Source organism: Aquarana catesbeiana, linkage group LG09 (assembly GCF_042186555.1).
Source record: "Aquarana catesbeiana isolate 2022-GZ linkage group LG09, ASM4218655v1, whole genome shotgun sequence".
NCBI classification, from domain to species: domain Eukaryota; kingdom Metazoa; phylum Chordata; class Amphibia; order Anura; family Ranidae; genus Aquarana; species Aquarana catesbeiana.
In genome coordinates, this window is record NC_133332.1 from 314,001,901 (window position 1) to 314,028,461 (window position 26,561).

The window sequence follows — 26,561 nt, forward strand, 5'->3', positions numbered from 1 at the left end:
TACCACAAGGTTGGAATCACAATTGCCTAAAATGTTTTTGCATGCTATAGTATTAACCCTTCAGTAGAGTTGTAAAGTTGTAGTTGGGGCTTTTTGAAGGACTCTCCAGTTCCTCCACACCAAACTCATCAAACCATGTCCTTATGGATCTGGCTTTGTACACAAGAAGTGGTCATGTTGGAACAAAGGAGAAGACCTGGCTCACAATTGGTGTTTCAATGGAGCCCAAAGGTGTTAAGGTCAGAGCTCTGTGTAGGCCACTTGAGTTCCTCTACACCAAACTGGTCAATCCATGCCTTTATGGATTTGGCATTGTACATGGGGAGCTGTCATGCTGGATCAAAAAAAGACCTTCCCCACACTGTTATCACAAGGTTGGAAGCACAATTGTCTAAAATGTCTTTGAATGCTATAGTATTAACACAACCCTTCAGTAGAGTTGTAGTTGGGGTTCTGTGAAGGGCTGTGCCACACCAAACTGGTCAACCCATGTCTTTATGGATCTGGCTTAGCACATGGGGAGCAGTCATGCTGGAAAAAGGACCCTCCCCACACTGTTACCACAAGGTTGGAGGAGCACAATTGTCTAAAATGTCTTTGTATGTTTTGCATGCTCTAGTATTAACACAACCCTTCAGTAGAGTTGTGTTTTGGGCTCTGTGTAGGACTCTCCGGTCTAGCCACACCAAACTCATCAAACCATGTATTTATGGATCTGGCTTTGTACATAAGAAGTTGTCATGTTGGAACAAAGGAGAAGACCTGGCTCGCAATCGGTGTTTCAATGGAGCCCAAAGGTGTTGAGGTCAGAGCTCTGGTGTAGTTCCTCTTCACCAAACTCTGTGAAGGACTGCGCCACACCAAACTGGTCAACCTATGTCTTTATGGTATAACACAGGGATGGGACCATCACCACACCTTCACCACACTGTTACCACAAGGTTGGAGGAACACAATTGTCTAAAATGTTTTTGTTTGCTGTAGTATTACCACAACAGTTCAGTAGGATTGAGGTCAGGGCTCTGTGTAGGCCACTTGAGTTCCTCCACACCAAACTGGTCGACCCAAGTCTTTACGGATCTGGCTTTGTACACAGGGAGCGGTCATACTGGAACTAAAAAGGACCTTCACCACACTGTTACCACAAGGTTGGAAACACAATGGTTGAAAGTGTCTTTGTATGCTGTGGTATTAATATAACACTTGAGTAGGGTTGAAATTAGGTCTCTGTGCAGGACTCTTGAGTTCCTCCACATCAAACCATGTCCTTATGGATCTGGCTTTGTACAAAGGGGCACGGTAATGCTGGAACAGAAAAAGGTCTTCACCAAACTGTTAACACAAGGTTTGAAGCACACAATTGTCTAAATTGTCTTTGTATGCTGTAGCATTAACAGCACCCTTCATTGAAAACGCCTGAACTGAATAATTTGGAGGGGGGAAAGGGGCCCATAGACTTTGACCATAAAGTGTAGTTTAGAAATAATCATGCTGATAACCGAGGAACAGAGCTGTAGAAAGACACGGGACTCATAGCTTTGGAGAGCCACTTTAAAGTGGTTTGGATCGCTCTTCAGAGAGCCTGCTTTAACCCCCTTGAACCCCGCACTAGAGGGCTGCAACCACATGCATGGCATGCGGTTGAGAGGGGCTTGCAGAGTGGCCCTATTTGGCTTGGTATCAGATATCACAGCATACCTTCAGAGGTCTATTGGAGTTCATGCCTTGACAGGTCTGGGTTGTTTTGGCGGAAAAAGGGGGACCTGCCACCTGCCACCAGTGACCTTCCCCCAGCAGTAGCCAATAAGCAGGTCCGGCCCCCCGCGATGACCGCTGAAACGCGCCAATCACTTGCAGGAGAGGCAGAATGGTGGGCTGCCTATGTAAAAAAGGCAGACCGCCGTTCTGTCAGAGAGGAAGAGAGGGATCTTGTGTTGCTGCTAATGAGGAACACGGATCACTCTTTTCCTCCAGTTAAACCATCCCCAACACAGTTAGAAAGCACTCCCTAGGAGCACACTTAACCCCTTGATCGCCCCCTGATGTTAACCCCTTCACAGCCAGTGTCATTAGTACAGTGACAGTGCGTTTTGTTTGCACTGATCACTGTATTAGTGTCACTGGACCCCAAAAAGTGTAATTTAGTGTCCGATTTGTCAACCGCAATGTCGCAGTCCCGCTAAAAATTGATGATCGCTGCCATTACTAGTAAAAATAAAAATGCCATAAAAATATCCCATACTTTGTAAACGCAGTAACTTTTGCGCAAACCGATCAATATACGCTTACTGGGATTTTTTTTTTTTTTAACAAAAACATGTAGCCAAATACATATTGACCTAAATTGATGAAGAAATTACATTTTTTAATGGGTGTGTTTTATAGCAGAAAGTAAAAAATATTGTTTTTTTTTTTTTTTTCAAAATAGTTTCTCTTTTTTTATTGAAAAAATAAAAAACGCAGACGTGATCAAATACCACCAAAAGAAAGCTCTATTTGTGGGAAAAAAAGGACATAAATTTTATTTGTGTACAGCGTCGCACGGCGGTGCAATTGTCATTTAAAGCAACGCAGTGCCGTATTGCAAAAAGTGGCGCGGTCATGAAGGGGATAAAACCTTCCGGGGCTGAAGTGGTTAATGGTGGGTAACCATAATGTTATGGTTAATTGGTGTATATACAGTGAGGGGAAAAAAGTATGTGACCCCCTGCTGCTTTTGTATGTTCGCCCACTGACAAAATAACGATCAGTCTATAATTTTAATGGTCGGTTTATTTTACCAGTGAGAGACAGAATAACAACAAAAATATCCAGAAAAACGCATTTAAAAAAAGTTATAAATTGATTTACATTTTAATGAGTGAAATAAGTATTTGATCCCTTTGCAAAACATGACTTAGTACTTTGGTGGCAAAACCCTTGTTGGCCATCACAGAGGTCAGACGTTTCTTGTAGTTGGCCACCAGGTTTGCACACATCTCAGGAGGGATCTTGTCCTCTTTGCAGATCCTCTCTAAGTCATTAAGGTTTCCAGGCTGACGTTTGATAACTCAAACCCTTAGCTCCCTCCACATATTTTTTATGGGATTAAGGTCTGGAGACTGGCTAGGCCACTCCAGGACCTTAATGTGCTTCTTCTTGAGCCACTCCTTTGTTGCCTTGGCCGTGTGTTTTGGGTCATTGTCATGCTGGAATACTCGTCCACGACCCATTTTCAATGCCCTGGCTGAGGGAAGGAGGTTCTCATCCAAGATTTGATGGTACATGGCCCCGTCCATCGTCCCTTTGATGTAGTGAAGTTGTCCTGTCCCCTTAACAGAAAAACATACCCAAAGCATAATGTTTCCACCTCCATGTATGACACTGGGGATGGTGTTCTTGGGGACATAGACAGTATTCCTCTGCCTCCAAACACGGCAAGTTGAGTTGATGCCAAAGAGCTTGATTTTGGTCTCATCTGACCACAACACTTTCACCCAGTTCTCCTCTGAATCATTTAGATGTTCATTAGCAAACTTCAGAAGGTCCTGTACATGTGATTTCCTGAGCAGGGGGACCTTCCGGGTGCTGCAGGATTTCAGTCCTTCACGGCGTAGTGTGTTACCAATTGTCTTCTTGGTGACTATGGTCCCAGCTGCCTTGAGATCATTGACAAGATCCTCCCGTGCAGTTCTGGGCTGATTCCTCACCGTTCTCATGATCGTTGAAAATCCATGAGGTGAGACCTTGCATGGAGCCCCAGACCGAGGGAGATTGACATTTATTTTGTGTTTCTCCCATTGGTGAATAATCCCACCAACTGTTGTCACCCTCTCACCAAACCGCTTGGCGATGGTCTTGTAGCCCATTCCAGCCTTGTGTAGGTCTACAATCTTCTCCCTAACATTCGTGGACAGCTCTTTGGTCTTGGCCATGGTGGAGAGATTGGAATCTGATTGATTGTTTCTGTGGACAGGTGTCTTTTATACAGGTAACAAACTGAGATTAGGAGCACTCCCTTTACGAGAGTGCTCCCAATCTCAGCTCCTTACCTGTATAGCAGACACCTGGGAGCCAGAAATCTTGCTGATTGATCGGGGATCAAATACTTATTTCACTCATTAAAATGCAAATCAATTTATAACTTTTTTGAAATGCGTTTTTCTGGATATTTTTGTTGTTATTCTGTCTCTCACTGCTATAATAAACCGACCATTAAAATTACAGACTGATCGTTTCTTTGTCAGTGGGGCGAACGAACAAAATCAGCCGGAGATCAAATACTTTTTTTCCCTCCGCTGTAGACAGTGAATAATAAAGGTAAAATATACAAATAGTAAACAATAAGGATCAAATACACAAACCTAAAAATAAAAGTACAAAGGTAAAATAAACTTCCAATAGTACATCTCCAAGGAAAAAAAAAAAAAATCTAAGCAAAGAAAATAAAGGAGATCTTCTTTTCCCAGCAAATTTCATGTAACTATTATGAGTGAAAGAGTTTTGGCTTTGGTAAAATTTTGAAAATTGTAAAATCAATTCTATTGTTGTGAAATCAATTTCCTCTGAATCACAGCACTTATCCCCAGTTCTGAGATTTCTCTTGCTATTCCGAAACGGTCTGTCTTCTGGATGTGTTGACTTGTAAGCCATCTGGTCTTCTGTGTGCGTGTATATATATATATATATATATATATATATATATAGAAGATGCAGCTGTATTGGGTCCTATCCAGTAAAAGAGCTGCCCCCATATCTCTCCGTCCTGCTGCAAGACTGGCTGAATACCACTATATTACGCCCCCTAGTGACCGCTCTGGGTCATTCAAACTGCGTGTGTGTACCTTAGTCGTGGTTGTTACAGGCCATTCAAACTCTACGTGTTCACTGTGCTCAATCTCCTCCTCTAGCTGAGCACATTGCACTCCCATGGAGTTTGGACAGCCCGGAGCATTTGCTACTAAGAATAGCTGGGGCAGTGGTGTCGCTAGGGGGTGGCTACTGGGGCCATAGCCCCGAATCCGGGGCCCATAGCCCCGAGTCTCTTACCTAGGGTTGGCTCCGGACTCCATCTGCTCAGCTGGTGGCCGGGGGAGGAACATGATTAGTTAATGTTATCAGGCACAAGTTCTTATCTATATTCAGCAGTTCCGACAATTTAATAATTGTCCTGACGTCCACTTCTATACCAATCTGCCGGGCAATGTAATGGCTGGGAATCGCAGCCCCCCCTGATGTAAGGGGAGGCTCTCTGGGGACCTTGATGTAAGGAGGGGGCTCTCTGGGGACCCTGATGCAAGGAGGAGGGCTCTTGGGACCCTGATGTAAGTGGAACAGCTCTCTGGGGACCCTGATGTAATGAGGGGGGCTCTGATGTAAGTGGGAAGGCTCTCTGGGGACCCTGGTGTAAAGGGGGATCCGTACTCAGATATGTAACGATAATATATATATATATATATATATGTATATGTATATATATATATATATATATATATATATATATATATATATATACACACAAATATATATTATATACATGTGTATGCCCACCCAAGTGTATCTAGCTGAGCACATTGCACTCCCATGGAGTTTGGACAGCCCGGAGCATTTGCTACTAAGGTTAGCCGGGGGCAGTGGCGTCGCTAGGGGGTGGCTACTGGGGCCATAGCCCCGAATCTGGGGCCCATAGCCCCGAGTCTCTTACCTAGGGTTGGCTCCGAACTCCATCTGCTCAGCTGGTGGCCGGGGGAGGGACATGACTAGTTAATGTTATCAGGCACAAGTTCTTATCTATATTCAGCAGTTCCGGCAATTTAATCATTGTCCTGACGTCCACTTCTATACCAATCTGCCGGGCAATGTAATGGCTGGGAACCGCAGCCCCCCCTGATGTAAGGGGAGGCTCTCTGGGGACCCTGATGTAAGGATGGGGCTCTCTGGGGACTCTGATGTAATAAGGAGGGCTCTTGGGACCCTGATGTAAGTGGGACAGCTCTCTGGGGACCCTGATGTAATGAGGGGGGCTCTCTATGGACCCTGATGTAAGGAAGGGGCTCTCTGGGGACCCTAATGTAAGGAGGGAGGCTCTCTGGGGACCATGATGTAAGGAGGGGGCTCTTGGGACCCCCGATGTAAGTGGGACGGCTCTCTGGGGTCCCTGATGTAATGAAGGGGGCTTTTATGTAAGTGGGGAGTCTCTCTGGGGACCCTGGTGTAAGGGGGATCCGTACTCAGATATGTAACGATATTATATATATATAAACACACACACAAATATATATTATATACATGTGTATGCCCACCCAAGCGTATCTTGCTGAGCACATTGCACTCCCATGGAGTTTGGACAGCCCGGAGCATTTGCTACTAAGGTTAGCTGGGGGCAGTGGCCTTGCTAGGGGGTGGCTACTGGGGCCATAGCCCCGAATCTGGGGCCCATAGCCCCGAGTCTCTTACCTAGGGTTGGCTCCAGACTCCATCTGCTCAGCTGGTGGCCGGGGGGAGGAACATGACTAGTTAATGTTATCAGGCACAAGTTCTTATCTATATTCAGCAGTTCCGACAATTTAATCATTGTCCTGACGTCCACTTCTATACCAATCTGCCGGGCAATGTAATAGCTGGGAACCACAGCTCCCCCCTGATGTAAGGGGTAGGCTCTCTATGGACCCTGATGTAAGGAGGAGGGCTCTCTGGGGACCCTGATGTAAGGGGAGACTCTCTGGGGACCCTGATGTAAGGAGGGGGGTTCTCTAGGGACCCTGATGTAAGGGGAGGCTCTCTGGGGACCCTGATGTAAGGAAGGGGCTCTCTGGGGACCCTGATGTAAGGAGGGGGGCTCTCTGGGGACCATGATGTAAGGAGCAGGGCTCTTGGGACCCCGATGTAAGTGGGACGGCTCTCTGGGGACCCTGATGTAAGGGGAGAATCTCTGGGGACCCTGATGTAAGGAGGGGGGTTCTCTAGGGACCCTGATGTAAGGGGAGGCTCTCTGGGGACCCTGATGTAAGGAAGGGGCTCTCTGGGGACCCTGATGTAAGGAGGGGGGCTCTCTGGGGACCCTGATGTAAGGGGAGACTCTCTGGGGACCCTGATGTAAGGAGGGGGGTTCTCTGGGGACCCTGATGTAAGGGGAGGCTCTCTGGGGACCCTGATGTAAGGAGGGGGGCTCTCTGGAGACCATGATGTAAGGAGCAGGGCTTCTGGGACCCTGATGTAAGCGGGACGGCTCTCTGAGGACCCTGATGTAATGATGTAATGAGGGAGGCTTTTATGTAAGTGGGGAGTCTCTCTGGGGACCCTGGTGTAAGGGGGGATCCGTACTCAGATATGTAACGATATTATATATATATAAACACACACACAAATATATATTATATACATGTGTATGCCCACCCAAGCTTATCTAGCTGAGCACATTGCACTCCCACGGAGTTTGGACAGCCCGGAGCATTTGCTACTAAGGTTAGCTGGGGGCAGTGGCGTCGCTAGGGGGTGGCTACTGGGGCCATAGGCCCGAATCTGGGGCCCATAGCCCCGAGTCTCTTACCTAGGGTTGGCTCCGGACTCCATCTGCTCAGCTGGTGGCCGGGGGAGGGACATGACTAGTTAATGTTATCAGGCACAAGTTCTTATCTATATTCAGCAGTTCCGGCAATTTAATCATTGTCCTGACGTCCACTTCTATACCAATCTGCCGGGCAATGTAATGGCTGGGAACCGCAGCCCCCCCCTGATGTAAGGGGAGGCTCTCTGGGGACCCTGATGAAAGGGGAGGCTCTCTGGGGACCCTGATGTAAGGAGGGGGCTCTCTGGGGACCCTGATGTAATAAGGAGGGCTCTTGGGACCCTGATGTAAGTGGGACAGCTCTCTGGGGACCCTGATGTAATGAGGGGGGCTCTCTATGGACCCTGATGTAAGGAAGGGGCTCTCTGGGGACCCTAATGTAAGGAGGGAGGCTCTCTGGGGACCCTGATGTAAGGGGAGACTCTCTGGGGACCCTGATGTAAGGAGGGGGCTCTCTGGGGACCCTGATGTAAGGAGGGGGGCTCTCTGGGGACCCTGATGTAAGGGGAGACTCTCTGGGGACCCTGATGTAAGGAGGGGGGTTCTCTGGGGACCCTGATGTAAGGGAAGGCTCTCTGGGGACCCTGATGTAAGGAGGGGGGCTCTCTGGGGACCATGATGTAAGGAGCAGGGCTTCTGGGACCCTGATGTAAGTGGGACGGCTCTCTGAGGACCCTGATGTAATGAGGGGGGCTTTTATGTAAGTGGGGAGTCTCTCTGGGGACCCTGGTGTAAGGGGGATCCGTACTCAGATATGTAACGATATTATATATATATAAACACACACACAAATATATATTATATACATGTGTATGCCCACCCAAGCGTATCTAGCTGAGCACATTGCACTCCCATGGAGTTTGGACAGCCCGGAGCCTTTGCTACTAAGGTTAGCTGGGGGCAGTGGCGTCGCTAGGGGGTGGCTACTGGGGCCATAGCCCCGAATCTGGGGCCCATAGCCCCGAGTCTCTTACCTAGGGTTGGCTCCGGACTCCATCTGCTCAGCTGGTGGCCGGGGGAGGAACATGACTAGTTAATGTTATCAGGCACAAGTTCTTATCTATATTCAGCAGTTCCGGCAATTTAATCATTGTCCTGACGTCCACTTCTATACCAATCTGCCGGGCAATGTAATGGCTGGGAATCGCAGCCCCCCCCTGATGTAAGGGGAGGCTCTCTGGGGACCCTGATGTAAGGGGAGGCTCTCTGGGGACCCTGATGTAAGGAGGGGGCTCTCTGGGGACCCTGATGTAATAAGGAGGGCTCTTGGGACCCTGATGTAAGTGGGACAGCTCTCTGGGGACCCTGATGTAATGAGGGGGGCTCTCTATGGACCCTGATGTAAGGAAGGGGCTCTCTGGGGACCCTAATGTAAGGAGGGAGGCTCTCTGGGGACCCTGATGTAAGGGGAGACTCTCTGGGGACCCTGATGTAAGGAGGGGGCTCTCTGGGGACCCTGATGTAAGGAGGGGGCTCTCTGGGGACCCTGATGTAAGGAGGGGGGTTCTCTGGGGACCCTGATATAAGGAGGGGGCTCTCTGGGGACTCTGATGTAAGGGGAGACTCTCTGGGGACCCTGATGTAAGGAGGGGGGTTCTCTGGGGACCCTGATGTAAGGGGAGGCTCTCTGGGGACCCTGATGTAAGGAGGGGGCTCTCTGGGGACCCTGATGTAATGAAGGGGGCTTTTATGTAAGTGGGAAGGCTCTCTGGGGACCCTGGTGTAAGGGGGATCCGTACTCAGATATGTAACGATATTATATATATATAAACACACACACACAAATATATATTATATACATGTGTATGCCCACCCAAGCACATGACTTTCTTTACTTCGCTGCTATGGGCTCTAGCCCCAGATCTTTTGTAGACCTAGCAACACCCCTGGCTGAGGGGCAAGAGAGGATGCACTGCGCACACGTGCAGTTTGAGCATCCCAGATTGGCCACTAGGTGGTGCAATATAGTAGAATCCAGCCCATCCTGCAAATGACAAGACGAGCTTCCTGGAGGACCAAAAACAGCTGCATATTGACCTACACCAGTGATGGCGAGCCTTGGCACCCCAGATGTTTTGGAACTACATTTCCCATGATGCTCAACTACACTGCAGAATGCATGAGCACCATGGGATATGTAGTTGCAAAACATCTGGGGTGCCAAGATTCGCCATCACTGGCCTACACCATTTCCAACAGGAGGAGCTATGGTTTGTCCTACTCATTGGGTATAAGATTGCATAGGGGGACTTTCTAAAAATCTTCCTGAATGGTGAACTTACACTTTAAAGACAAAAATGAATGCAGCTCTGTAATCATTATAACATAAATAAGTGTATTTTTTTTAAATGCAAGTAGTGGGAGTGCTTGGATGCCAACTGGTGTCAGTACCCGTATAGCAGAACTGAAGTGTGCAAGGAAGAAACAGTAGCTTGATCCAGTCAGTTCATGTGCTTTTTTTTTTTTCATTGTCGAGATATAGGTTGGGGGGTTGATCTGGGATGACTTAGGCTCAGAAGACGTAGAATGAATTAGTTCATACAATGTGCAAGGAGCATGCTGATAGGAGGAGAGAGCAGAGTGACAGAGAGATGAGCTCATCACTGTGCTGCTTCTCATACTGTTGAGACACAGTATCTCACAAAAGTTAGTACATCCCCCACATTTTTTGTAAATCTTTTCTTCTATCTTTTCATGTGACAACACTGAAGAAATGACACTTGTCTACAATGTAAAGTACTGAGTGTACAGCTTGTATAACAGTGTAAATTTGCTGTCCCCTCAAAATAACTCAACACACAGCCATTAATGTCTAAACCGCTGGCAACAAAAGTCAGTACACCCCTAAGTGAAAATGTCCAAATTGGGCCCAAATTGTCAATATTTTGTGTGGCCACCATTATTTCCCAGCACTGCCTTAACCATCTTGGCGATGGAGGTCACCAGAGCTTCACAGGTTGTCACCGGAGTCCTCTTCCCCTCCTCCATGACGACATCACAGAGCTGGTGGATGTTAGAGACCTTGTGCTCCTCCACCTTCCGTTTGAGGATGTCCCACTGATGATCAATAGGGTTTAGGTCTGGAGACATGCTTGGCCAGTACATCACCTTTACCCTCAGCTTCTTTAGCAAGGCAGTTGTCGTCTTGGAGGTGTGTTTGGGGTCGTTATCATGTTGGAATACTGCCCTGCGGCCCAGTCTCTGAAGGGAGGGGATCATGCTCTGCTTCAGTATGTCACAGTACATGTTGGCATTCATGGTTCCCTCAATGAACTGTAGCTCCCCAGTGCCGGCAGCACTCATGCAGCCCCAGACCATGACACTCCCACCACCATGCTTGACCGTAGACAAGACACACTTGTCTTTGTCCTCCTCACCTGGTTGCCCCCACACACGCTTGTCACCATCTGAAACAAATAAGTTTATCTTGGTCTCATCAGACCACAGGACATGGTTCCAGTAATCCATGTCCTTAGTCTGCTTGTCTTCAGCAAACTGTTTGTGGACTTTCTTGTGCATCATCTTTAGAAGAGGCTTCCTTCTGGGACGACAGCCATGCAGACCAATTTGATGCAGTGTGCGGCGTATGGTCTGAGCACTGACAGGCTGACCCCCCACCCCTACAACCTCTGCAGCAATGCTGGCAGCACTCATACGTCTATTTCCCAAAGACAACCTCTGGATATGACGCTGAGCACGTGACCTCAACTTCTTTGGTGGACCATGGCGAGGTCTGTTCTGAGTGGAACCTGTCCTGTTATACCGCTGTATGGTCTTGGCCACCGTGCTGCAGCTCAGTTTTTGGGTCTTGGAAATCTTCTTATAGCCTAGGCCATCTTTATGTAGAGCAACAATTCTTTTTTTCAGATCCTCAGAGAGATCTTTGCCATGAGGTGCCATGTTGGACTTCCAGTGACCAGTATGAGAGAGTGAGAGCGATAACACCAAATTTAACACACCTGCTCCCCATTCACACCTGAGACCTTGTAACACTAACGAGTCACATGACACCGGGGATGGAAAATGGCTAATTGGGCCCAATTTGGACATTTTCACTTAGGGGTGTACTGACTTTTGTTGCCAGCGGTTTAGACATTAATGGCTGTGTGTTGAGTTATTTTGAGGGGACAGCAAATTTACACTGTTATACAAGCTGTACACTCACTACTTTACATTGTAGCAAAGTGTCATTTCTTCAGTGTTGTCACATGAAAAGATAGAAGAAAAGATTTACAAAAATGTGAGGGGTGTACTTACTTTTGTGAGATACTGTATAGGTTGGGGGCTGGTCCGGGATGACTTGGGCTCAGAAGTAGGTTGAAGCAGTTCATATAGTGTGCAAGGAGCATGCTGTTAGAAGAAGAGAGCAGAGTGACACCACTGAGTTACTTCTCCTTTCACTGTCGAGATATAGGTCGGGGGCTAGTCCGGGATGACTTGAGCTCAGAAGAATTAGGTTGAAGCATGCTGATAGGTGGAAGAGCACAGTGACAGAGAGATGAGCTCATCACTGTGCTGCTTCTCCTTTCACAGTCGAGATATAGGTTGGGGGTTGGTCTGGAATGACTTGGGATCACAAGAAGTAGGTTGAATCAGTTCATGTAATGCGCAAGATAAGAGGAGAGAGCATGGAGTATGGAGTATTCAAGGAGTATGCTGATAGGAGGAGAGTGACAGGGAGATGAGCTCATCACTGAGCTACTTCTCCTTTCACTGTCAAGATATAGGTTGGGGGCTGGTCCAGATGACTTGAGCTCAGAAGTGGGTTGAAGCAGTTCATGTAATTTGCAAGGAGTATGCTGATGGGAGGAGAGAGCAGAGTGACAGAGAGATGAGCTCATCACTGCGCTGCTTCTCCTTTCACTGTCGAGATATAGATTGGGGGCTGGTCCGGGATGACTTGAGTTCAGAAGAAATAGGTTGAAGCATGCTGATAGGAGGGGAGAGCATAGTGACAGAGAGATGACTTAATCTCTGTGCTGCTTCTCCTTTCACTGTCGAGATATAGGTTGGGGGGCTGGTTCGGACGACTTGAGCTCAGAAGTAGGTTGAAGCAGTTCATGTAATTTTCAAGGAGTATGCTGATGGTAAGAGACACTGTGCTGCTTCTCCTTTCACTGTCGAGATATATAGGTTGGGGGGCTGGTCCGGACGACTTGAGCTCAGAAATAGGTTGAAGCAGTTCATGTAATTTTCAAGGAGTTTGCTGATGGGAAGAGACACTGTGCCGCTTCTCCTTTCACTGTCGAGATATAGGTTGGGGGCTCGTCCGGGATGACTTTGGGCTCAGAAGATGTAGGTTGAATCAGTTCATGTAATGCGCAAGATAAGAGGAGAGAGCAGAGTGACAAAGGAACGAGCTCATCACTGAGCTGCTTCTCCTTTTACTGTGTAGTCACAGGCTAGGGTGGGACTGAGGACATCTAGTGGCAGGGAAAAGGTACTGCAGGGGGGAAAATCTCTGGATATTGCAGCAAAAGCTGTTTTTTGTTGTTTAATTTTGTAATGCCCTATTCATTTTTATCTTGTAATGCCCTATTCATTTTTTATCTTGTTGCTTTTGGCTGAAGTTCTGCTTAAAATTCATGGAAGTCTTATATGATACGACTATCACACAATGCCATAAAGTGTCCTCGCAAGCCCTAGGATCATGTACCTTTGCTTCTTTGATGGTTTTCATGCTGCCGTTCCCAGATAGTCAACTGGGCCTCATCTCCTGTCTCTGATCCCGAGTTCTCTTCTGACTTCAGGATCCCCTTTGGATCTACAACGAAAGAGCACCGCGGGGTAGACTGTCACACGACTATATTACATAGAACATTTTATTATTTATTCTATTTCCAATTTAATTTTAACCTTGCCTCTATTGTATTGTGTTTATTTCTCAAATGCTTTTTTTTTTTTTTGGCACATTTACATAAATACGGGGTTATAAAGGGAGGGGGTTGTATTGTTCTCTTTATTTAACGTTTGACTCCCTCGGGGTATTGTTTACTGTTTGTTTGTTTGTTTGTTTTTCAGAACAACGCAATGTTAATTAATTAAATTCAACAGCAATCCTGCGTTCATTTATTCCATTTACTTAACTTAAAAAAAAAAGTTTCTACCAACACCGAAAACTTAAAGCTGAACTCCAGGAAGAAAAAAAAAAAAAACGCTAAATACTAAATGAAATGCATCCACCGGATTTGTACTTCCGTCCATCCAGTTCTAAGATTTACACAGCTCTGCCACAGAGCATACCCTTGCCTGGTAGGGCAGGAGACCAGCCTGTGACTGGACAGTGGAGGGGAAGCACCAGACCGATGACCTCTTCTCTCTGCCATCCTGCTCCCTCTCCTTCTGTCGGCATGCTCTTTGTTGGCACATGGACTGTTTGTCTTCTTGTGCTGCCCCTCCCTCTGCCAGTCTAAGCTCTACTGTATAGGGGGCTGCTAGGTGATGATACTTGGAATACAGAGCTGCATTCATTTCTGCTTGGAGTTCAGCATTAAGCCTTGTGCCAGGTTGTTATTCGCTTTAAAGAGGGACTTTAGTGGCTTTGGCCTTATTTTGGCCTTATCTCAAAAGGACCAAAAAGGGGACATTAACACCTAATTTTCCTAAAAAAAGATTTTTTTTGGCATGTAATGGGTGATTAAAGGGCATAAAAGGATGTCGATATGGAATATCACTTCCTCTTAGAGTTGATATGACGTATGCCTTTTCACAATGTCTCTGAAGTTCCAATCAAGAGATTGGTGAAATATCGAGAACTCGAAGTTCCTCGAATGCAATATGCAAATATGTCTCCAGTGGCTTTGGAAAAGACTTGTCTAACTTCATATTAATGGATCCTAAGGATTAAACCTTTTTTGAGTAGACATTTTCTACCAGGATTCCATGGAACCCTAGGGTTCCTCCAGAGGTTGCTAGAGGTTCCTTGAGCAATAGGCAAGTTTGGCTCAGATCAATACCTATAGACACCAATGATCTTTTTAGCTATCTGTAAGTAGGGCACTCTTCTTGCTGAGTGCCAATGTAAGGGACATTCCTCCCATTGGTCACCAGTGTAATGGGGCCCTTTTCCAATGACAAGCCATGTAGAAGGGTCCTTCCTCCACTGACCACCAATCTAAGGTGGCTTCTCAATTGACCCCCAGTGTAGGGTAGGCTTTCACTGGCCACCAATTTAGGGTAGGCTTTAACTGACCACCAATGTAGGGTAGGCTTTCACTGGCCACCAATTTATTGTAGGCTTTAACTGACCACCACTGTAGGGTAGGCTTTCACTAACCACTAATTCTGACAATTCAAGCAGCATGCAGAGGAAAAGTCAAACGGTAATTTCCACAATTTTTTTTTCAACTGACTGACAAACCCTATAATGTCATATTGTCTTATCTCGAGAGGGCCAAAAAGGGACGTTAACACCTAATTTGCCTAAAAATGTTTTTTTTTGGCATATCATGGATGACTAAAGGGCAAAAAAGGATGTCAATATGGAATATTACATCCTCTTAGACTTGATATAACGTATGTCTTTTCACAATGTCCCTGAAGTTCTAATCAAGAGATTGGAGAAATATCAAGAACTCAGATCCTCAAATGCAATATGCAAATATGTCTCCAGTGGCTTTTGAAAAGACTTGTCTAACTTCATATTAATGAATCCTAATGATTAAACCTTTGGAGTAGACATTTCCTACTGAGTGCCAATATAAGGGTCGTTCTTCCCATCGATTACCAGTGTAATAGGGCCCTTCTCCGCTGACCACCAATCTAATGTGGCTTCTCAATTGACCCCCAGGCTAGGGTAGGCTTTCACTGACCACCAAAGTAGGGTAGGCTTTCAATGCCACCAATGTAGGGTAGGCTTTCACTGACCACCAATGTAGGGTAGGCTTTTGCTGACCACCAAGGTAGGGTAGGCTTTCAATGCCACCAATGTAGGGAAGGCTTTCACTGATCACCAATGTAGGGTAGGCTTTCACTGACCACCAATGTAGGGTAGGCTTTTACTGACCACCAATGTAGGGTAGGCTTTCACTGACCACCAATGTAGGGTAGGCTTTCACTGACCACAAATATTGGGTAGGCTTTTACTGACCACCAATGTAGGGTAGGCTTTCAATAACCACAAATGTAAGGAAGTACTTTACTGACTATTAATATAAGGGAGCATTTCTCTAATTACAACTAAAGTGAGAGAACACAACCATTTTCATTGACTATGTTTTTTTCCTGGCCATTACTATTACCAGTGTAATGGGGTCCTTCTCCAATGACCAGCAATGTAGAAGGGTCCTTCTTCCACTGACCACCAATCTAAAGTGGCTTCTCGAATAAACCTCAATACAGTATTGAATTGTATTGTAACTGTACTGTCTGCCCTCATGTTGTAAAGTGCGGCACAAACTGTTGGTGCTATACAAATTCTGTATAATAATAATAATAATAATAATAATAATAAAAATAAAAATAATAAATCAATTAGGAGCTAAAGGTTAACGCTAACCTTAACCTTTAACCCCTAACTCATTACAAAAATCTGAAAAAAATAACAACAAATGATGAAACAGATTTTTGTTTTTCTCTCTTGACCAATAAAAAAATACTAACGCTCAAAAATGCTTTAAAAATGCAGAGCAAAACCTATAACCTTACCCTTTAACATTACCACAAAAAAAAAAAATGAATAGATAAATAACAAAATAAAAAAAAGTGGATGAAAAGCTAAAAAGCATAGCAACATATTATGAAACTATTTTTTATCTCTCTCTTGGCTAATGAAAAGATACCAAAGCTCAAAAACACTTTAAAAATAGTGAGCAAAACCTTTTTTTAAAAAAGGTTTTAAAAAAATAAAAAATAAAAAAATGAATAAATAGATAATAAATAATAGTGGATGAAAAACTGAAAAACATAGCAACAAATGTTGAAACAGATGATTTTTTTCTCTCTCTTGGCTAATAAAAAAAAAAGATAACAAAGCTCACAAACGCTTTAAAAATGCTGAGCAAAACCTTTAACCTTAACCTTTAACCCCTAACTCATTACAATTTATTTTTTTTTAATAAATAAATAAATAATAATTAATAAATCATGAATAAAAGTGGATGAAAAATATAGCAACAAATGATGAAACAAATGATTTCTTTTTATCTCTTAGCTAATAAAAAAAACACCAAAGCTCAAAAACACTTTAAAAAAAGATGTGCAAAACAAAAAAAAAAGCCCATAAAAATGCCTAAAAAAAAAATACAAAAAAAAAACCTCTCAAAAACGTGCCGCTCAGGTGTGAATGTAATGCCGCGTACACACGGTCGGACTTTTCGTCTACAAAAGTCCGACAGCCTGTCCGACATACTTCCGACGTACCTTCGGCGGACTTGCGGCAGACTTTCTTACGAACGGACTTGCCTACACACGACCACACAAAAGTCCGACGGATTCGTACGTGATGACGTACACCGGACTAAAATAAGGAAGTTCATAGCCAGTAGCCAATAGCTGCCCTAGCGTGGGTTTTTGTCCGTCGGACTAGCACACAGACGAGCGGATTTCGGGGTCCGTCGTACTTACGACGTAAAGATTTGAAGCATGTTTCAAATCTAAAGTCCGTCGGATTTGAGGCTAAAAAAGTCAGTTGAAAGTCTGGAGAAGCCCACACACGATCGGATTACCAGCCAGCTTTAGTCCGTCGGCGTCCGTTGGACTTTTGTAGACGAAAAGTCCGACCGTGTGTACGCGGCATAAAAGTAGCAGGAGGAACCTCTATCAGAGGCTATTTATGTTTCACGGTAATTGAGCTGTGCTAGACGAACCCACCACATCTCCTCCCTAAGATGATAATCCTGCACAGATCTTTTTTGTTATCTATGATTATATCTCTTCCACTGATTGCGTACTGCCTTATCTTTGTATTCCTTTTTATACAACATCAGTCTGTATTCTTTTTCTTTCTTTTTTTTTTCTGACTGTCTTACCCTGTATGTTGTCAAAAACTTTAAATAAAGAATAATAATAATAATAATAATAAAGTATCAGGAAGAACATTCAGATCTAACCTTGGAAAGTATTATTTTACCGAAAGTGTATTCAATGCTTGGGACAGTCTAGCAGAGGGAGTCAGTCAACTGTAAGTGAATTCAAACAATGTGATAAATGTGGCGCCAACAATGTGGAAATTGGGGCACAGTGATGAGGACACAGTTATGGGGGCACAGTGATGGAGGATACAGTGAATACAGTGATGGGGGACACAGTGATGGAGGACACAGTGATGGAGGGCACAGTGATGGAGGATACAGTGATGGAGGACACAGTGATGAAGGATACAGTGATGGGGGACACAGTGATGGGGGACACAGTGATGGGGGACACAGTGATGGAGGACACAGTGATGTAGGACACAGTGATGGAGGACACAGTGATGGAGGACACAGTGATGAAGGACACAGTGATGGAGGACACAGTGATGTAGGACACAGTGATGAAGGACACAGTGATGGAGGACACAGTGATGTAGGACACAGTGATGGAGGACACAGTGATGGGACACACAGTGATGTAGGACACAGTGATGGAGGACACAGTGATGGGGGACACAGTGATGGAGGACACAGTGATGGGGGACACAGTGATGGAGGGCACAGTGATGGAGGGCACAGTGATGTAGGACACAGTGATGGAGGACACAGTGATGGAGGACACAGTGATGGGGGACACAGTGATGGAGGACACAGTGATGGGGGACACAGTGATGGAGGGCACAGTGATGGAGGGCACAGTGATGGAGGATACAGTGATGGAGGACACAGTGATGGAGGATACAGTGATGGAGGACACAGTGATGGAGGACACAGTGATGGGGGACACAGTGATGGGGACACAGTGATGGAGGGCACAGTGATGGGGGGCACATTGATGGGAGACACAGTGTTGGAGGACACAGTGATGGAGGACACAGTGATGGCGGACACAGTGATGGAGGACACAGTGATGGCGGACACAGTGATGGAGGGTACAGTGATGGAGGACACAGTAATGGGGGCACAGTGATGGAGGACACAGTGATGGAGGATACAGTGAATACAGTGATGGGGGACACAGTGATGGGGGCACAGTGATGGAGGATACAGTATTGGGGCACAGTGATGGAGGACACAGTGATGGAGGACACAGTGATGGGGGACACAGTGATGGAGGACACAGTGATGGAGGGCACAGTGATGGAGGGCACAGTGATGGGAGACACGGTGATGGGGGACACAGTGATGGGAGACACAGTGATGGGGGGCACAGTGATGGGAGACACAGTGTTGGAGGACACAGTGATGGAGGGCACAGTGATGAGGACACAGTAATGAAGGACACAGTGATGGAGGACACAGTAATGGGGGCACAGTGATGGAGGACACAGTGAATACAGTGATGGGGGACACAGTGATGGAGGATACAGTATTGGGGCACAGTGATGGAGGACACAGTGATGGAGAACACAGTGATGGAGAACACAGTGATGGGGGACACAGTGATGGGGGACACAGTGATAGAGGGCACAGTGATGGAGGATACAGTGATGGAGGACACAGTGATGGAGACACAGTGATGGAGGGCACAGTGATGGAGGACACAGTGATGGGAGACACGGTGATGGGGGACACAGTGTTGGAGGACACAGTGATGGAGGACACAGTGATGAGGACACAGTAATGAAGGACACAGTGATGGAGGACACAGTAATGGGGGCACAGTGATGGAGGACACAGTGATGGAGGACACAGTGATGTAGGACACAGTGATGGAGGACACAGTGATGGGGGACACAGTGATGGGGGACACAGTAATGGAGGACACAGTGATGGAGGACACAGTGATGTAGGACACAGTGATGGAGGACACAGTGATGGGGGACACAGTGATGGGGGCACAGTGATGGAGGACACAGTGATGGAGGACACAGTGATGGGGGACACAGTGATAGAGGGCACAGTGATGGAGGATACAGTGATGGAGGACACAGTGATGGAGACACAGTGATGGAGGACACAGTGATGGAGGACACAGTGATGGAGGACACAGTGATGGAGGATACAGTGATGGAGGATACAGTGATGTAGGATACAGTGATGGGGACACAGTAATGGAGGACACAGTGATGGAGGACACAGTGATGGGGGACATGGTGATGGGGGACACAGTGATGGAGGATACAGTGATGGAGGACACAGTGATGGAGGACACAGTGATGGAGGATACAGTGATGGAGGATACAGTGATGTAGGATACAGTGATGGGGACACAGTAATGGAGGACACAGTGATGGAGGACACAGTGATGGGGGACATGGTGATGGGGGACACAGTGATGGGGGACATGGTGATGGGGGACACAGTGATGGAGGACACAGTGATGGAAGATACAGTAATGGGGCACAGTGATGAAGGCCACAGTGATGAAGGACACAGTGATGGAGGATATAGTGATGGAGGATACAGTGATGGAGGGCACAGTGATGTAGGATACAGTGATGGGGACACAGTAATGGGGGCACAGTGATGGAGGATACAGTGAAGGAGGACATAGTGATGGAGAGCACAGTGATGGGGCACAGTGATGGGAGACATAGTGATGGAGGACACAGTGATGGGAGACACAGTGATGGAGGGCACAGTGATGAGAGACACAATGATGCAGGATACAGTGATGGAGGATACACTGATGGAGGGCACAGTGATGGAGGGCACAGTGATGGAGGGCACAGTGATGGAGGGTACAGTGATGGAGGGCACAGTGATGGAGGACACAGTGATGGAGGACACAGTGATGGAGGATACACTGATGGAGGATACACTGATGGAGGGCACAGTGATGGAGGGCACAGTGATGAAGGATACACTAATGGAGGGCACAGTGATGAAGGATACACTAATGGAGGGCACAGTGATGGAGAATACACTGATGGTGGGTACAGTGATGGGAGACACAGTGATGGGAGACACAGTGATGGAGGCAGGGCCGGTGCTACCACCGGTGCTAGGCAAACAAGGTAGCCGCATAGGGCGCCCTACTGCCTAGGGTGGCTGGCCACTGGTGTTCCTACTCTCTTCTCTGAAGCAAGCAACTAAGTCTCAGCATCAGCAGGCAGCCACCGCTCCGTTCGCACATAGTGTCAGAGGTGCAGCAGCAGCGGAGGACTGTTTCCGTGTCCCGACTCCCGAATGAATGGAAGCAAGCAAACATTCCTTGATGGGCACTGGTGAGGCTGCATTTGATGGGCACTGGTGAGGCTGCATTTGATGGGCACTGCTGAGGCTGCATTTGATGTGCGCTAGTGAGGCTGCATTTGATGGGCGCTGGTAGGCTGCATTGATGGGCGCTGGTGAGGCTGCATTTTATGGGCGTTGGTAGGCTGCATTGATGGGCGCTGGTGAGGCTGCATTTTATGGGCGTTGGTAGGCTGCATTGATGGGCACTGGTGAGGCTGCATTTGATGGGCTCTGGTGAGGCTGCATTTGATGGGCACTGGAGAGGCTGCATTTGATGGGCATTGGTGGGCTGCATTTGATAGGTGTTTCAATAAATAGGTGGGCTTTACATGGACAGGGGAAAGGGGGTGGAGTCAAGGGTGGAGCCAAGGGGGGTGGCAAAATGAGGTTTCACCTAGGGTGTCAAAAATCCTTGCACCAGCCCTGGATGGAGGATACCATGATGCGGGATACAGTGTTGGAGACACAGTGATAGGGGACAAAGTGATGGGGGCGCAGTGATGGAGGGCATAGTGATGGGGGACACAGTGATGGAGGACACAGTGATGAAGAACACAGAGATGGAGGCCACAGTGATGGAGGACACAGTGATGGAGGCCACAGTGATGGAGGACACAGTGATGGAGGGTACCTTGATAGAGGTCACAGTGATGGAGGACACAGTGATGGAGGCCACAGTGATGGAGGACACAGTGATGGAGGGCACAGTGATGGAGGACACAGTGAATTAAGGGTACATTGATGGAGGTCACAGTGATGGAGGGCACAGTGTTGGAGGGCACAGTGATGGAGGGCACAGTGATGGGGGACACAGTGATGGAGGACACAGTGATGGAGGATACCGTGATGGAGGGCACAGTGATGGGGGACAAAGTGATGGGGGCACGGTGATGGAGGGCATGGTGATGGAGAACACAGTGATAGAGGACACAGTGATGGAGGGCACAGTGATGGGGGACAAAGTGATGGGGGCATGGTGATGGAGGGCACGGTGATGGAGGACACAGTGATAGAGGACACAGTGATGGAGGGCACAGTGATGGAGGGCATAGTGATAGAGGACACAGTGATGGAGGACACAGTGATGGAGGGTACCTTGATAGAGGACACAGTGATGGAGGGCACAGTGATGAAGGGCACAGTGATGGAGGACACAGTGATGGAGGACACAGTGATAGAAGACACAGTGATGGAGGGCACAGTGATGGAGGACACAGTAATGGGAGACACAGTGATGCGGGATACAGTGATGGGGGACACTGTAATGTAGGACACAGTGATGGGGGACACAGTGATGGAGGACACAGTGATGTGATGCAGGACACAGTGATGGAGGACACAGTGATGGGAGACACAGTGATGGAGGACACAGTGATGGAGGACACAGTGATGGAAGATACAGTAATGGGGCACAGTGATGAAGGCCACAGTGATGAAGGACACAGTGATGGAGGATATAGTGATGGAGGATACAGTGATGGAGGGCACAGTGATGTAGGATACAGTGATGGGGACAAGGTAATGGGGACACAGTGATGGAGGATACAGTGAAGGAGGACATAGTGATGGAGAGCACAGTGATGGGGCACAGTGATGGGAGACATAGCGATGGAGGACACAGTGATGGGAGACACAGTGATGGAGGGCACAGTGATGAGAGACACAATGATGCAGGATACAGTGATGGAGGATACACTGATGGAGGGCACAGTGATGGAGGGCACAGTGATGGAGGGTACAGTGATGGAGGGCACAGTGATGGAGGACACATTGATGGAGGACACAGTGATGGAGGGCACAGTGATGGAGGGCACAGTGATGAAGGATACACTAATGGAGGGCACAGTGATGAAGGATACACTAATGGAGGGCACAGTGATGGAGGATACACTGATGGTGGGTACAGTGATGGGAGACACAGTGATGGGAGACACAGTGATGGAGGCAGGGCCGGTGCTACCACCGGTGCTAGGCAAACAAGGTAGCCGCATAGGGCGCCCTACTGCCTAGGGTGGCTGGCCACTGGTGTTCCTACTCTCTTCTCTGAAGCAAGCAACTAAGTCTCAGCATCAGCAGGCAGCCACCGCTCCGTTCGCACATAGTGTCAGAGGTGCAGCAGCAGCGGAGGACTGTTTCCGTGTCCCGACTCCCGAATGAATGGAAGCAAGCAAACATTCCTTGATGGGCACTGGTAAGCTGCATTTGATGGGCACTGCTGAGGCTGCATTTGATGTGCGCTGGTGAGGCTGCATTTGATGGGCGCTGGTAGGCTGCATTGATGGGCACTGGTGAGGCTGCATTTTATGGGCGTTGGTAGGCTGCATTGATGGGCGCTGGTGAGGCTGCATTTTATGGGCGTTGGTAGGCTGCATTGATGGGCGCTGGTGAGGCTGCATTTTATGGGCGTTGGTAGGCTGCATTGATGGGCGCTGGTGAGGCTGCATTTGATGGGCTCTGGTGAGGCTGCATTTGATGGGCACTGGTGAGCTGCATTGATGGGCACTGGTGAGGCTGCATTTGATGGGCTCTGGTGAGGCTGCATTTGATGGGCTCTAGTGAGGCTGCATTTGATGGGCACTGGAGAGGCTGCATTTGATGGGCTCTAGTGAGGCTGCATTTGATGGGCACTGGAGAGGCTGCATTTGATGGGCACTGGTGGGCTGCATTTGATAGGTGTTTCAATAAATAGGCGGGCTTTATATGGACAGGGGAAAGGGGGTGGAGTCAAGGGTGGAGCCAAGGGGGGTGGCAAAATGAGGTTTCACCTAGGGTGTCAAAAATCCTTGCACCAGCCCTGGATGGAGGATACCATGATGCGGGATACAGTGTTGGAGACACAGTGATAGGGGACAAAGTGATGGGGGCGCAGTGATGGAGGGCATAGTGATGGAGGATACAGTGATGGAGGACACAGTGATGAAGAACACAGTGATGGAGGCCACAGTGATGGAGGACACAGTGATGAAGGCCACAGTGATGGAGGACACAGTGATGGAGGGTACCTTGATAGAGGTCACAGTGATGGAGGACACAGTGATGGAGGCCACAGTGATGGAGGACACAGTGATGGAGGGCACAGTGATGGAGGACACAGTGATGGAGGGTACATTGATGGAGGTCACAGTGATGAAGGGCACAGTGATGGAGGGCACAGTGATGAGGACACAGTGATGGGAGACACAGTGATGGAGGACACAGTGATGGAGGATACCGTGATGCGGGATACAGTGATGGGGGACACAGTGATGGAGGGCACAGTGATGGGGGACAAAGTGATGGAGGGCACGGTGATGGAGGACACAGTGATAGAGGACACAGTGATGGAGGGCATAGTGATAGAGGACACAGTGATGGAGGGCACAGTCATGGAGGCCACAGTGATAGAGGACACCGTGATGGAGGACACAGTGATAGAGGACACAGTGATGGAGGGCACAGTGATGGAGGATACCGTGATGCGGGATACAGTGATGGAGGACACAGTGATGGAGGGCACAGTGATGGGGGACAAAGTGATGGGGGCACGGTGATGGAGGGCACGGTGATGGAGGACACAGTGATAGAGGACACAGTGATGGAGGGCACAGTGATGGAGGGCATAGTGATAGAGGACACAGTGATGGAGGGCACAGTGATGGAGGCCACAGTGATAGAGGACACCGTGATGGAGGACACAGTGATAGAGGACACCGTGATGGAGGACACAGTGATAGAGGACACAGTGATGGAGGGCACAGTGATGGAGGGCACAGTGATGGAGGACACAGTGATAGAAGACACAGTGATGGAGGGCATAGTGATGGAGGACACAGTGATGGAGGGTACATTGATGGAGGGTATATTCATGGAGGGCACAGTGATGGAGGACACAGTGATGGAGGACACAGTGATGGAGGACACAGTAATGGGAGACACAGTGATGCGGGATACAGTGATGGGGGACACTGTAATGTAGGACACAGTGATGGACGACACAGTAATGGAGGGCACAGTGATGTGATGCAGGACACAGTGATGGAGGACACAGTGATGGGAGACACAGTGATGGAGGACACAGTGATGGAGGACACAGTGATGAAGGATACAGTGATGGAGGACACCGTGATGGAGGACACAGTGATGGAGGACACAGTGATGGAGGACACAGTAATGGGAGACACAGTGATGCGGGATACAGTGATGGGGGACACTGTAATGTAGGACACAGTGATGGACGACACAGTAATGGAGGGCACAGTGATGTGATGCAGGACACAGTGATGGAGGACACAGTGATGGGAGACACAGTGATGGAGGACACAGTGATGGAGGACACAGTGATGAAGGATACAGTGATGGAGGACACCGTGATGGAGGACACAGTGATGGAGGACACAGTGATGGGTGCACAGTAACAGGGGCATAGTGACAATGCTTATACTCTATGTGTGCCTCTGGTAACTTTCTCCCTGAAGTGACCCTCAATGTAAAGTTCTAAAGTTGAGAGGTATGCATATGGGCGAGGAGGGGGGGCAGAAGGATGGTGTGTGTAAAAGGGGAGGTAGGGTGGGGGTCAGCAAAATGCACCCTTGCCTTAGTAGACCAAAATCCTTGCACCGGCCCTGTTCCTCCTGCCCACCCCTTGTCCCTGGTTATAAGCACTTTATCTAGATATTTGCTGCCTTGTGATGTAATATTATATTTTGAATGCATATTATTCAGAAAAACTAAAATCTAAATTCTTTATTCCATACTGTATGCGCAGTGCAAAATACAGAGCAAACAAAAAAAAAAGAAAAGGGAAAACAAAATATGAAGAAATATTTCATTTCCTACACTGTCTTACTTTATACTCCAATCATGCTAAGGGTAAGATAAGCGGCTTATGCCTCCAAGAAATCTTGGAATTATTCCAGTTGTAGGGTAGCGCTTGCCAAGGGGAGAATCTTCCTGAGACTAAATAGCTATTTACCAATGAACACCTGAACAAGTCATTTATTATTAAACCTGCTGAAAACTCCACTTTTGTAAAATATATATAAGCTATATAAATGCCACACAAATCATGTTATAACACTGAAAAAAATGACGGTCTGTCCATTACAATCTGCAGTTAGCTGTTATGAGATCCCAACAATATCTTCCCTCGGGTGTTCCATACACTGTATAGGGCTCCTGCTCGTGCATGATAAGCTCCTCACTTTCCCGGGAAGTCTGCTTAGAGCTTGAGGTACAATTTCAGGCATATCCAGCACTCTTATGTTTGCTGCAGAGATGTCTAGTTTACACTTACAGAGGGAAAGGGCCTGAAAAAAAGTTCAGCTGTGTTTGTACCACCCCCAACTACACACATGCCATGGTTGCAATGCCTTGCGTCGTGACATGGCAAAACGTATCCCCCTGATGCATTTTGTGTGTCAGAACCTGGATGATCTGCTGGTTGGCACTGTGGTTCTCAGAACAGAAGGTTGTAGTTCTGGTGTCCACCCTCTGATGCTGGCTACTGGAAGGCTATTTAGTTGTGTCAGGACCTGGATTACCTGCTGGTGGTACTGTGGTTCCCAGAGCGGAAGGCTGTAGTTCTGGTGTCCACCACTTGATACTGGCTACTGGGAGCCTATTTAAGTGTGTCAGGACCTGGATTACCTGCTGGTGGCACTATGGTTTCCAGAGAGGAAGGCTATAGTTCTGGTTTCCAACACCTGATGCTGGCTACTGGAAGGCTATTTAGTTGTGTCAGGACCTGGATTACCTGCTGGTGGCACTATGGTTTCCAGAGCGGA

General features: G+C 47.5%; 1 protein-coding gene across 2 annotated transcripts in view; it reads right to left on the reverse strand.

The window, feature by feature from the left end:
* ASTN2 (astrotactin 2) overlaps nucleotides 1-26,561 on the reverse strand; it is a 384,099-nt gene that overhangs the window by 228,839 nt on the left and 128,699 nt on the right. Inside the window, exon 4 of one of the 2 annotated variants that reach the window (XM_073600689.1) lies at nucleotides 13,203-13,310. The exons of the other annotated variant lie outside the window; for it this stretch is intronic. Within the exon in view, the coding sequence (XP_073456790.1) occupies nucleotides 13,203-13,310 (108 nt within the window). The remainder of the gene's footprint in view (nucleotides 1-13,202; nucleotides 13,311-26,561) is intronic. 2 annotated transcript variants of the gene reach the window in all.